This window comes from Hemibagrus wyckioides, linkage group LG11 (genome assembly GCF_019097595.1).
Source record: "Hemibagrus wyckioides isolate EC202008001 linkage group LG11, SWU_Hwy_1.0, whole genome shotgun sequence".
Taxonomy (NCBI): Eukaryota; Metazoa; Chordata; class Actinopteri; order Siluriformes; family Bagridae; genus Hemibagrus; species Hemibagrus wyckioides.
Window position 1 is genome coordinate 7,043,352 of NC_080720.1, and position 12,500 is coordinate 7,055,851.

A 12,500-nucleotide genomic window follows, 5' to 3' on the forward strand; every position below is an offset into this window, starting at 1 on the left:
AGGCTTCACATGCTTCCTCCAAAACATGTAAATCCAGCCAAACTTTCACATCCTTTCAGACTGATGCTCATTCTGCATCACAGGGCAGTGAAAGACACTGGGAGGAAAAACACTATCTGCCCTCTTCCACATACACGATCTTATAGATGCCCACAACTGGGCTTCACTTTTTCGCCACTCAGGATGTATTTTATTACATACTTAAGGCACTTTCAGATGTACAGTAATACCTCACACATCCGCAAGGTTACGTTCCAGGAGCCATCGCTAATGACGAGGTTTCGTGGATGTTCGGTGGCGTCACTAAAAATGCCAATACTGTACTGTAAATGCTTAATTTCGGAATTTAAACCCTAAATATGACCCCAATCATGCTCCCAAAACACTTTCATTTCATTTCAAAGTTAGCTTAGCACATTATCCTTAAAAAAGAAATAAATGTTTTACGTAAAAATAGAGTACAGTATCGCCTGTATAAAAACCACGGAAAAATCACTTATTCACAGAATATACAAGCGTGTTAAAGCTAGCACAAGGTGACATCACGTATATAAAACGTCGTAGCTACCAGCCAATCAGCAGCGAGGTAAAACTGTTAATGCTCTGTGACTGGCTACCTCCAACCCTTCCAGCCAATAGCGTGTCGTGATGTACGTACGTGATATCGGCGACGTTCGATATCATTAAAGTAACATTTATATTTTATTTATATTGATATTTAGTTGAGTTTACTTTTATATTCCTATTACTAAATTAATAAACTAAACTTTTTTTAAAATAATTTCGCATTAAAAAGCATGAAAATGTATAAATTGCCACGAAATCAGCCGTAAACACTTTTGCAGGATTTCGCGGGTCTGCGAAAAATTCGCGGATGCAAATTAGTGAGGTTCCAAAGAAAATTTTGCGAACGGTGAGACGTGGATCTGCGAGGTATTACTGTATATGCTTTAAATAAAAAAATAAAAGACAGGTACAAAGACAGGAACAAGTGAAGCATGGGTGTGAATGTGACCTACTTATAGACTGCAGCTCAATGATTCGAGCAGGAGACAGGCCTTTGGAGTTCATTGCAGAAATGGACACATTGCAGTGAAAACAGGACACTTTGGTTTTGTTTATATCAGCGGTCTTGTTGCTGATTTGACGTTCAGTCACAGTCACAATATACTGCATTATCTTTCCTCTGGCTTCGGAGTTGTTCAGCTCCTAATGAAGACACAAAGTTCTGGTGAACCTGAATACGTGGTAAAGTCACTGAGAGACATTAGATTGCATGGTGATTTCTCCTACAGCCCTTTTTTTCGTAAGCGAAAGCTTGAAAGGCTTTTAGGTTTTGCTTTAACTAAGAGCTTGCATGCATGCCGATAACAGGATATGTCATTTCTCAGTAGTGGTTTGACCTTTAGTCATGTCAAGTGATGGGCAGTGTGGAGGTCTGGAGCAACTGTCTCGCTGTAACTAAACACATCCGTGACAGTGTTTGCTAAGTATGGAAGCATGAAGCTTGTTCATCGTGCTGGAGATATAAAATAATCGTGCGTAAATTGTGTGTAATACTTACCCTCCAAAATAACTTGAAGGACTTGTTGTCTGTTTGCGTAGGCTCTTCAAAATACCACGCATCCAGCATCGCCACAGGAGCTGAATAATGAAATAATATGGAATAATTTTTTTCCCTTGACTTTAGTCTCAACTATGGAGGATTTAACCAACAGGGGAAATTAACCAACAGTGATTTCAACTGAATGTTGAGCCGTAAATGCAAATATATAAAGATATTTAGTGCAGAACACAAAGCATCCTCCTTGCCACAGTTATTGTAAAATTATTGAGAAATCTAATGCATGTTATACCAGTGTTGCTATGGTTACGCTATTTTCATCTCAAGAGGCATCAGCTTTTTAAACCAGTTTTTAAATGACTTCATATCCGTTCATCTTCCATACCCACTGTCTCTTGGTCATGGTCATGGTGGTGGAACCATGGCGTATACTGGGTAAACTGGGCACTAGGTAGGATTACATCCTGGGTGTGATTCCAGTCTATCACATGGCACCATATACACACACACACATTCACACTGGGGCTAATTTCACTTAGTGGCATGTTTTTGGGAGATGGAAGAAAACCAGAGAGCCTAGAGAAAACCCATGTGAACCTTTTTAATAGGTGAATTCATATAGCAAACTTCTTTCTAATGAAAGTGACTAAAAAAAAGACATAACAAGCTCCACCTCCACCTCTAGCTCTGTGTATGATGCTGACACTATACTACACTTATCTAACACAATCAATGGTCTCTGTGTCTGTTTCCATCAAGCGCCCAAGTCCTGAAGTCACCTTATACATCACTAAAACAGCTACACTTTAAATGAAACTAGTATATATAGTCTTTGAGTTAGTCAGTATGGTTTTAATCACCACCTTCTTCATCCGTCAAGTGTTTTATCCGCGTCCACTCGCTCCACAGACCTCTTCTGAGTCCAGGTTTCCATCTGACCTCAAACGTGTACAGGTTATATGGATTCAGTGAGTGTACAGTCCAGCTTGTCGTCAGATTGGTGTTCTGAAAAGAGATTCCCATTACACGCTAATGTCAACACTTTCTAGAATTGTACAGATCAATAATTACTCTCCATTACAGTACATCACATGCCTTTGGCATAAATAGGAAAGTTTGAAGAAAATGCAAAAGGTATTTCTTAGCTGGAAGATTTCGAAGAAAGTTACACAGCCTTTCAGCTAACATTAGAATTATTATTTTAATCATTTTATTGGAGACAATGGGTTCAAAAGCTAATTTATTTTGGATTCGCAAACGTTTTTTTTTCCATTAAACCACAGATCTCAGATGAAATTTAAAGTAAGTGTGTATGCTAAATAATTCCTAAATTGTTAAGATGGATGGATGGATGGATGGATGGATGGACGGATGGATGGATGGACGGTTGGGTGGGTGGGTTTTGGATGGGTCGGTTGAAGGGTGGGTGGATGGGTTTGGTGGGTGGCTGGATGGATGGATGGATGGATGGGTGGGTGGGTGGGTGGAAGAAGGGTGGGTGGAAGAAGAGTGGGTGGATGGATGGGTGAGTGGATGGATGGGTGGGTGGAAGAAGAGTGGGTGGATGGGTGGGTGGATGGATGGATCGGTGGATGGATGGATGGATTTGAATGGGTGGATGGATGGATGGGTGGGTGGGTGCTTGGATGGATGGGTGGGTGGATGGATGGATTTGGATGGGTGGATGGACGGATGGATGAATGGATGTTTGGATGGATAGATAAATGGATAAATAGATAGTTAGTTAGATGGATAGATAAATGGCTAGGGTGGAGTGATATGGCCACATTAATAAAATATTTAACTAGAAAGAATTAGTGAATAGAAGAAAAAAAAAAGAAAAAAGAAAAAAAAAAAACCCTAACAGTTTCTGACCAATCAGAAGAGTTCTGTGGTACACATGTCTATAAATATTGCGCCTCATGTCTGCACCTAAAGTACACTTAACACACCTTTTTCTGTTTAGTTTCAGTTTAGTTTTGAAACAGTTTCTCAGTCACATTTCCTCTTTGCTGCAGTTTTGCACTGTTAAAGCTAAAGGATGTAACACCGCTAATTATTCTAATCTCTGTTCAAAACTATTCTATTTAAAGCCGGCGTAAATATTTTGGTCTATGAACTGACGGTGGAAATGTGGTCATGGGAACGGCTTCTGTCTTTTGAAGTCTGCATGGAAATGAAAAGAAAGAAAGAAAAAAAAAAAAAAAAAAAAAGAAATGTTGAAACAGCTCCCATTCATTTTTACAGTGCAAAAGTTCTGGTAGTTGCGTCATACCATGAGGATTGTAAAAACCCCTTGACATTTATCTGTCTAGTTCTGAATCAACCCACAAAAGGTTTGTAATCCACAGACTCATCTAAATCAGTAGGTTTGCGGGCTGCCAGTAAGTCAGCGGTTTTTTAATGCACTTATCTCTGGATTTGTTTCAAGTCAGCAGATGCTTTCATGTCTAAAGACTAAAGTTAAATCAAGACAAAATGAATTGGTAAAATTTATTTATTTATTTTTTTATTCATTTATTTAGAATGCTTATTTATTATTTTAATTTTTTAAATATTTAAAAAAAAATTTTTTTTGCAAAATATTTGCCAAGGTTAACACTGAGAAATCGCAAGAAAGTTTGGATGCTAGCTTGGTCCGAATAATCGCTCGCTTGTACCTTATGCAATCTCAGTCAAATTTAGTACTGTACACACACACACAGGAATATAAAGTGTCTTTGAGCTCTGGAAAGGTGCTATAGAAATATTATTATTATTATTATTATTATTATTATTATTATCCCTCCACAAGTAGATGACATTCTTTTGTTTCTGCTAGACACAGGAGACATTTGGATTAGTTTCAAATCAAAAAGGTGAAAATGCTAGACTTTATTCACCTTTTCAACTTTCACTTCCCATTTACATCTTTACATGTTAAACAGCTTGGCACCTCTGATGCCAGACCACCCGAACTACGATAATCAAAAGTATTGGAATATACAGTCCTAAAGAAAACACCACTTAATATCTGCTTCTGTATCTCTTGCTGGCATCAGGGTGGCGATCTGCTGACATCATCAACAAGTTGCATTCTTCTTATGTGATGCTCTTCCTGGCTTGTACCACAGCTAATTTCAGCTGTTGTTTGTTTAAGTGGTTTCTTCCATTCAGTCTTCTCTTCAGGAAGTGAAATACTGCTCACTTGGATTAAGGTCTGGTGATTGACTTGGCCAGTCTGAAATCTTCCACTTGTGTTTTGGGTCACTGTCCCAATGCATTTATTCTGATACTATGTTACATCAATAAGAATTAGTGAGTCTGTTCCAGAAGCCCAAGCCATGACATGACCTCCACCATATGTTTCACAGATGTTTTGGATCATGAGCAGATCCTTTCCCCACACTTTGGACGTTGGTAGAGATTCATCTTGGTTCCAGACCTTTTGTGCTTTATCTCTATACTTCTTTGTGATTCCAGTCTGATGATCAGAGGTCCATATACCTTCACCCCTGCCCTGTGGAGGTTGTTGGTGATTTTCTCACTGTCTGTTATTTTTCGGTTTGTTTCGCAGCTTTCAGTGTCTCTGTCATCAGCTGGTGTTGTTTTCTTTGCCCGACGTGTTTGATGTGTAGTTGTTAGTACACCGGTGGTTTCTTTCTTTTGCAGGACATTCCATACTGTTGTGTTGGCCATGCCCTGTGGTGGTGCACTCCTTTTTTCTCAGCTTTGCATTTTTACTACAGACAGCTCTCTGGTTTTCACCTAGGTTTATCTTATTAACAGCAAATGCAGTCTTCCCAGGTGAAACCCAGGGCTCAAACAAAGGGCAGAGCAATATAACAGAACACACCCAGGCAATGGGTAGGTTGAAACAAAAGGTTTAAAGGGATGTTCTAAATGGTTAGATGTAACTAATCAGATTGTATTTTTATCTCTGTCATCTTCTCAAACCCAAATGTCTTTAGTGTACAGCAACAACAAAATAATTGTTCCATTACTTTCAGAGGTGACTGTATATACCCAGAATGTTTTCACTTGTATTATTTATTTCAGTGGAACCTACTTGTTGCTTATAACGGTTTCATAACTTTCCTTCTCAGCAAAAGGCATTTTAAGATAATAAACATAGTGCAAGAAACAGGAGCTGTTACCCTGCTAAACAGGAAACTAACACTGTGATCAGTTTATTAAATGACTCACTCTTGACTTGTTATTACGCAACACACAGAACGACATAAAGCTTATTTCCGTATAACTACATTACTTTTTGAAACAGATAAATATAAAGGGGGCATGATTTTATCTCAAATCAGTATTTCCATGAAATCTGGAAATGTATTTTAATATTTGCTATATTAGGTCTTCCGTTTCAAGCAGTGTAGTGCTTTGAGATGCTGGAAGTGAACAAAAATCGAAGGAGATATAATAAAGTCTACCACAAACTACCTTAGCCGCAGTAGGTCCTGATTTACACATCGTACTGTGCGATGGATTCAGCGATCTCAAGAGTGCAGTATGTTGTACATAATGTTAAAATTGCAGTGATGTGTTAGATGAGTACGTACGTTGTATGAGACGGTGTTCCAGCTGCCCGGTTTGACTCCATATCGGATCTCTACCAGCTGAATGCTCCATTTGTTGTCCGGATAGAGCTGGCATTGTCTTGAAGAGCATTCCACTTTCCAGATATTGGGGCTCAGTGGTTTCACTGTACATGAACATGATACCAGTGGGAGGTAACTTTTGACATGGTTTTGCATCTGAAACCTTTTCACACCTTTTCAGTAATAATGTCAGTGCATAATTTAGACTTTTGCATACTTTCCTTGATTTCTATCGACAGTTTTCTTAAAGATTATACAGATGTACACTACCAGTCAAAAGTTTGGACACACCTTCTAATTCCATGCTCTTTCCTGATGTTTATTTCTTTCTACATTGTAAAACAATGCTGAAGGCGGCCGAAATACACAGTAATGTCCTTTGAACAGTTGATATTGAGATATGTCTGCTACTGATGCTCTGTAAAGCCTTCATAACGGCTCTAATCTGAGGTGCTGTTAATTGGTGATTTCTGAGGCTGGTCACTCTAAATGAACTTCTCCTCTGCAGCAGAGGTCAGTTTTGCTCTTGCTTTCCTGGGATGGTCTTCATGTGAGCCAGTTTCATCATGGCGCTTGATGGGTTTTGCAAATGCACTTGACAATACTGTTCTTGCAAGAACTATTCCAGAACACCTGACCTTCGTGTCTTAAAATAACAACTGACTGTTTTTTGTTGTCATTACATATGGATTACTTAAGTCCATGTGTGTTATTGCATAGTTTTGCAATCTCCAGTATTGTTCTAGAATGTAGAAAATAAATCCCTGAACAAAAAACACTGAATTAAAAGGTGTGTCCAAACTTTTGACTGGTAGTGTATCAGGGGGGATGGAGGTTCAGCAAAAAAATAAATATATATATTTTCTCAATTCTTATACCTTTTTATATCTGAACATGACATTTAATCCATATGTTTGGCGAGCCAGCCAGGAGCTTGACATGCCAGCAAAAGACCCAACAACCTGAACTGGTACCGCATGCCTAACGGGCTAGGGGGGTTAAGAGCGGACCCAGGGAAGGCATGGGTAGCTGGCCTTGTGTATAAAAGATCCAGTAAAGAAAATTCCTCAAGGTTGAATCCTTTGATTCGACCTGTCATGATGTTCGCAGACGTTTAAGCATATTCATCTCAGATTCCACAAACTTTGTGCTGTTCTAGGTATCAGTATGAAATGAATCATTATTCACATAGTTTACAAATCAGAGCAGTAATACTATGCTTCCTAACATTACTGAATGTTTTAATAATGCTCTTTATAAACTGGGATTCCTCCTGATTTCTTTTTATTTATTTATTTTAACCTTACGACTGGAAAACTGAGAGTACAACACTTCTACAAGTACACTTCTTGGCTTACTTGGTGGTCGATTATTGGCCAGGGCATCTTTTTTGTACTTGCTTGATTGAGTTATAAACTGATGTTAGAAATGTAGTCATCATTTTACTTAGGAATACTGTTCATAGGCCACATGCTACCTAGAGAAGACTATTATGGTTAGACACAGTCATGCAATTGACCCTATAGCCCTATCTGGACAGGATTAGTTTTACTGATGGTGTCTGTAATCATTTTGCTATTGTTTTGTATCTTCCATGACACAACTCTGATGGAGGAATGATCTGTCTATCCATTGCATTGCGAAAGAGTTTGAATTGCTCTGTAATTTCCATAAGGAAGAAAAATGGGTCATGACACAACATGGACCGAAATAAAATCAGACAAGATGAGCATATGACAGAATGCTGTTTGGGGTAATTTCTTGCCGTAAGTAGCATTATGAAATCCTGACACATCAGAAAAAATCAGTTGCCATGACATTCTAGCATAATTGAAAAAAATAAACCTTGTCACGCGAGCCACTAGATTGCAGATTTATGTCAAATGTCATGAAGGACTTCTATAGGAGTCGTGTCGGTATACACTTTACAAGTCTGGTTTGGTTTGTCCTCTGGGACAAGAGTGTTTCTCCATGAGAAAGGAAGATAAAACACTGAACTACCCCCAATCAAACATGACAAGCTATTTTAAAACTACTGTACCTATCTCATTAAGCGTGAAGTTGAGCACAGTGGAGTTTGTAGAACCAAGGCTGTTACTGGTATGGATCCAGACTGAGAAGTTGCTTTGTGTGCCTGAGACAGCAAATAAGGCTGAACGAGTCCCATCATGGACCACAACACTTTCATAACTTACAGGAGGGGCCCCTTGTACCCTGAAAAACAAGGAAATTCATGTAAGTAATTATACACTATAAAGACTGAGAGGGTTATGAGAGTGTGTGTGTGTGCGACTGGATCTGTAGACCTTCTCAGAATACGTGTCATGAATGATGTCAATTACCGACTCATAGATCCTCCCGAGTAAACAGATCTGCACTCACCACAGATGTGATGTGGTCTTGACGTGCGTTTCCCATCCTGTTTTCCATGTGCAGTTTACGCTGCCAAATTCTCCTTCCTGAATGCATGTGAGGTTCTGTGGAACTGCAGGTGGGTCTGAAAAATGAAGGTAAAAACGTCCATGAGGTGATTCACACACACGTGTACCTGCATGAGGATGTCTCTGTGAATGTGTGTGCGGGTGCATGTGTATATATAAGTCTATGTTTGTCTAAGCATGTGTATGTGTTTATGTGCATGCATGTAGGTATGTGAATATCTATTTGTATATACACCGATCAGGCATAACATTATGAGCAGTGAGAGGTGAAGTGAATAAGACTGATTATCTCCTCATCATGGCACCTGTTAGTGGGTGGGATATATTAGGCAGCAAGTGAACATTTGTCCTTTGTGTTAGAAGCAGGAAAAATGGCCAAGCATAAGGATTTGAGCGAGTTTGATGAAGGACCAAATTGTGACGGCTAGACCACTGGATCAGAGCATCTCCAAAACTGCAGCTCTTGTGGGGTGTTCCCGGTCTGCAGTGGTCAGTATCTATCAAAAGTGGTCCAAGGAAGGAACAGTGGTGAACCGGAGACAGGGTCATGGGCGGCCAAGGCTCACTGATGCACGTGGGGAGAGAAGGCTGGCCCGTGTGATCCGATCCAACAGACGACTGTTGCTCAAATTGCTGAATGCTGGTTCTGATAGACAGGATACACAGTATCCACAGTACAGGACGGCTGTTTTGTCAGCAAAAGGGAGACCAACACAATGTTAGACAGGTGGTCATAGTGTTATGCCGGATGTCTACATATATGTGTGTGTGCGCATTAGTTTTTTGTTGTTTTATGTAGCTCTATGTTTTATTCAGCCCCATGGTACTAGAGTAATGTTGTTTGATTCCACTGTGTAATGCACTAGCGATATACGAAAATAAAAGCTTCTTGACTTGTGTGCATGTGTGTGCATATCTATGTATGTGTGTGTATGTTTATGTACATGTCTATTTGTGTGTTTATGCTTATTTTTGTGAAGATTTTGTTTGTGTGTGTGCGCAGAGTCTCCATCTTATTATCAGACTCTATTTTTAACCCTGAATTTCACCAGCAAGTTTCCGGGTTCATGTAACACTCACGTAGTATCAGTCTTCAGCCTGTTTTGCTCTTTAAGTGGTGAATATATATATTATAATAAATATTATAATATTTTTACTTGGAAACTGTCTTCACACTAAACCCAGTAACTCTGTATTACCAGAGCAGAGATGTCTGTTAAAGCAACACACCATCTTTTTTTTTTTTTACTTGACCTAATAAAGAGAGAGTGGGTTTCGTCAAAGCCGCCCTTACAGACCTCTGTCCAACTTCTTGCAAATTCAGTGATTATTTATTTATATACCTTTTTTTTAATACTTTCCCATTCAGTTAAACCCACACTATTACATAGTGCAACAAATAACCATCAACAGAAATTACTAATTTTACAGATTTAGAATAAACTAAATTCTGTAAACAGGCATATAAATAAATAAATAAATTAATTAATTAATTAATAAGATAGAATTCACTAATCGAAGTCAATTTTCTAGAATATAGGTTTCACAGTATTTCCACTATTACTCAAAAATATGCTCAAGCGCCGCGCACTACAGACGGACAGAGACGGCCTTTTGATGTTTTAACCCTACTGTCATGTTCGTGACGAGAGTTTTACAGAAACTGATCAGAAAAGTAAGAGTGATATTACATGACTCAATTTTTTCTAACACCTTTTTTCACTTTAAAGCTTTTTGCACTTTTTAAGAGATCAGAGATTATGCTCAGATTAAAAAACAAAAAAAGCCAAATGAGTGGAGCCTTCTGCAGTCGTCTCTAGGTATCCTGAAGAAATCAAGAACCCTTTAATGTATAAAATCTCACTTTTTCTAAGTGTGTAGAGACCAGAAGCATTGTGCCGGATATGCTTTTACGAGCACAGGCGTACAGTGAGTGATGTGCCGCATACGTACACCCTGGAATGATGTCGGTGCCGCAGGGTTCCGGCTCGTTTTGACATTTGCACGTGAAGGTGGTGGTCCGTGTTAGATTCACGACGCTCATGATCACCGCAGTCGAGTTCAGGCTGCTGTGATTAAAGGACACCTCGTCTCGGTAGATCAGCCGGTTGCACTCCTTCTTGAAGATGCAGTAGATGTGGAAGCTGGAGCCCATGTGGACTTCGTGGTTCGAGAGCACAGAGCATATTTTCTCTGAGAAAACATAAGGAGGTTCATTAAATCTTTAGGAAACTTTTTCTCCAGAAACCAAAACACCTCATGTGCGTGCGAGAGAGATTTAGAAAGAATCAAAGAAAACATTAGCATTGCAAATATTTCAGGGGGGAAAAAAATAGTGGTTTGGATACGGTAAGCTCAGAAGAATTTCACAAAACCAATATGTATGACTGTATTATTGGAGGTTTAGTGCAAAAAATGCCAGCAAAACACCACTCACATATTTAGAATCTGTATTAATCTATAGTTTTGATAATATTTACCTCAGCTACAAGTTTGGGGTCATTATAAAAATGATTAAATCTGCATAGAAAAGTGTACTTTGGTACAATTAAATTGTCTTTATTTGTCACATATACATTACAGCACAACGAAATTCTTTCTTCATATATCCCATCTTTAGGGGGTTGTAGTCAGAGGACGAGACAAAGATTATTTTCCAATATCTGCACTTCCATAAGCCATTTATTCATCAGTTAAAAACCATGTTATTTATAACATTTCTGCAAAGCAAATTAGTTCCTCTCATCGAATCTTATCAACTCTGTTACAGCAGCTTTAAACAACAGTTCCCTGAACAAACTTATTTCTCTCTCTCTTGACGTTAATAAGACAAAGCCTTGTTATGTTACTTTGCACTGTCCTGAAAACTTTCCCATGTCAGAAAAAAAGGAACTTAAACGCCTACTGTCCAAAAGTGCTGACACTGGAGACTCCTTCCACGAACATTAACTGAATGTCTCCTTACACGACACTTTCACCAGTTTCACACCACGACTACACAGATATTATCTGTCAATGCGGTGCATCTTCTCCGCCACAGAAGACTGTTCTCACTAGAGAAGCGAACGCATTGTAGTAAACCTGTGAAGCTGCTCAGACAATGGATGGGTAAATCACGAATGCATGGAAAATCATACATTTTTTAAATAACCTAGGCCATGTGATACTTTTCAGTGCAGTGCGGGGCAAAGTTGAACATTTTTGACTATGCAGAAACGGATCACAGTGCAACCTATAGTGAAAGTGACTCAAGAGACTGAAACTCAGAGGCCCCTATATACAGAGGTCCCAAGGGGCACCTAGACTGATGTATTTGCATATTTAAGGAGTAGTAAAGGGGCGCTTATTCAAATCGTACTGCATATATACATGCTAACGTGTATATACATATATACATGTAACGTTTTTTGTAAAGCAATGCCACCACTGTTCATTACCCATGCTTGTAATACATATGATTCAAGAACAAAAATAATGTATAATGCAATCTTATTACATTTTAGCTTGAGTAAAATCTTGTCCATAGTAAAGATACATATTAAAGGATGAGGAAAGATTTGTCTTTTTCTGAGGCTGTAGTCACTCTTGTATGTAACATGCAACTGACTCGGGAATTATCCCAGGAGGTGATTTGACTCAGGAGTTGAATGAGGAGTCGACTCCTACCTGCGGGCGCTCCGGTGGGCAGGAGTAGAAGGAATATGAAGGTGGACCAGACGTTGCCTTCAGGAAACATCGCATCCACTTCCTCCAACAGCTATTTAGATCTGCGTCCATCAATCTTCATCTCACCACTAGCTGAGGAGCATCAGAAATAACCTTAAGACTCAGTGACTCGAAGCTCATTCACACACCGAACGAGACATGGCCGCTCGCAGACTCAGAACTCTGTATAAATATAACCCC

General features: G+C 39.1%; 1 protein-coding gene across 2 annotated transcripts in view; it reads right to left on the bottom strand.

Moving 5' to 3' along the window:
- Positions 1-12,500, bottom strand: part of il12rb2 (interleukin 12 receptor, beta 2a) — a 23,476-nt gene that overhangs the window by 10,737 nt on the left and 239 nt on the right. Inside the window, exons 2-9 of one of the 2 annotated variants that reach the window (XM_058403983.1) lie at positions 12,261-12,388; positions 10,548-10,787; positions 8,536-8,650; positions 8,195-8,367; positions 6,115-6,257; positions 2,428-2,569; positions 1,565-1,644; positions 1,020-1,209 (exon numbers count right to left, since the gene is read on the bottom strand). In XM_058403983.1, coding sequence (XP_058259966.1) covers positions 1,020-1,209; positions 1,565-1,644; positions 2,428-2,569; positions 6,115-6,257; positions 8,195-8,367; positions 8,536-8,650; positions 10,548-10,787; positions 12,261-12,330 — 1,153 coding nt within the window. In that variant the 5' untranslated portion in view covers positions 12,331-12,388. Of the gene's footprint in view, positions 1-1,019; positions 1,210-1,564; positions 1,645-2,427; positions 2,570-6,114; positions 6,258-8,194; positions 8,368-8,535; positions 8,651-10,547; positions 10,788-12,260; positions 12,393-12,500 lie in introns of both variants that reach the window. The other variant, XM_058403982.1, reaches the window with a different exon arrangement.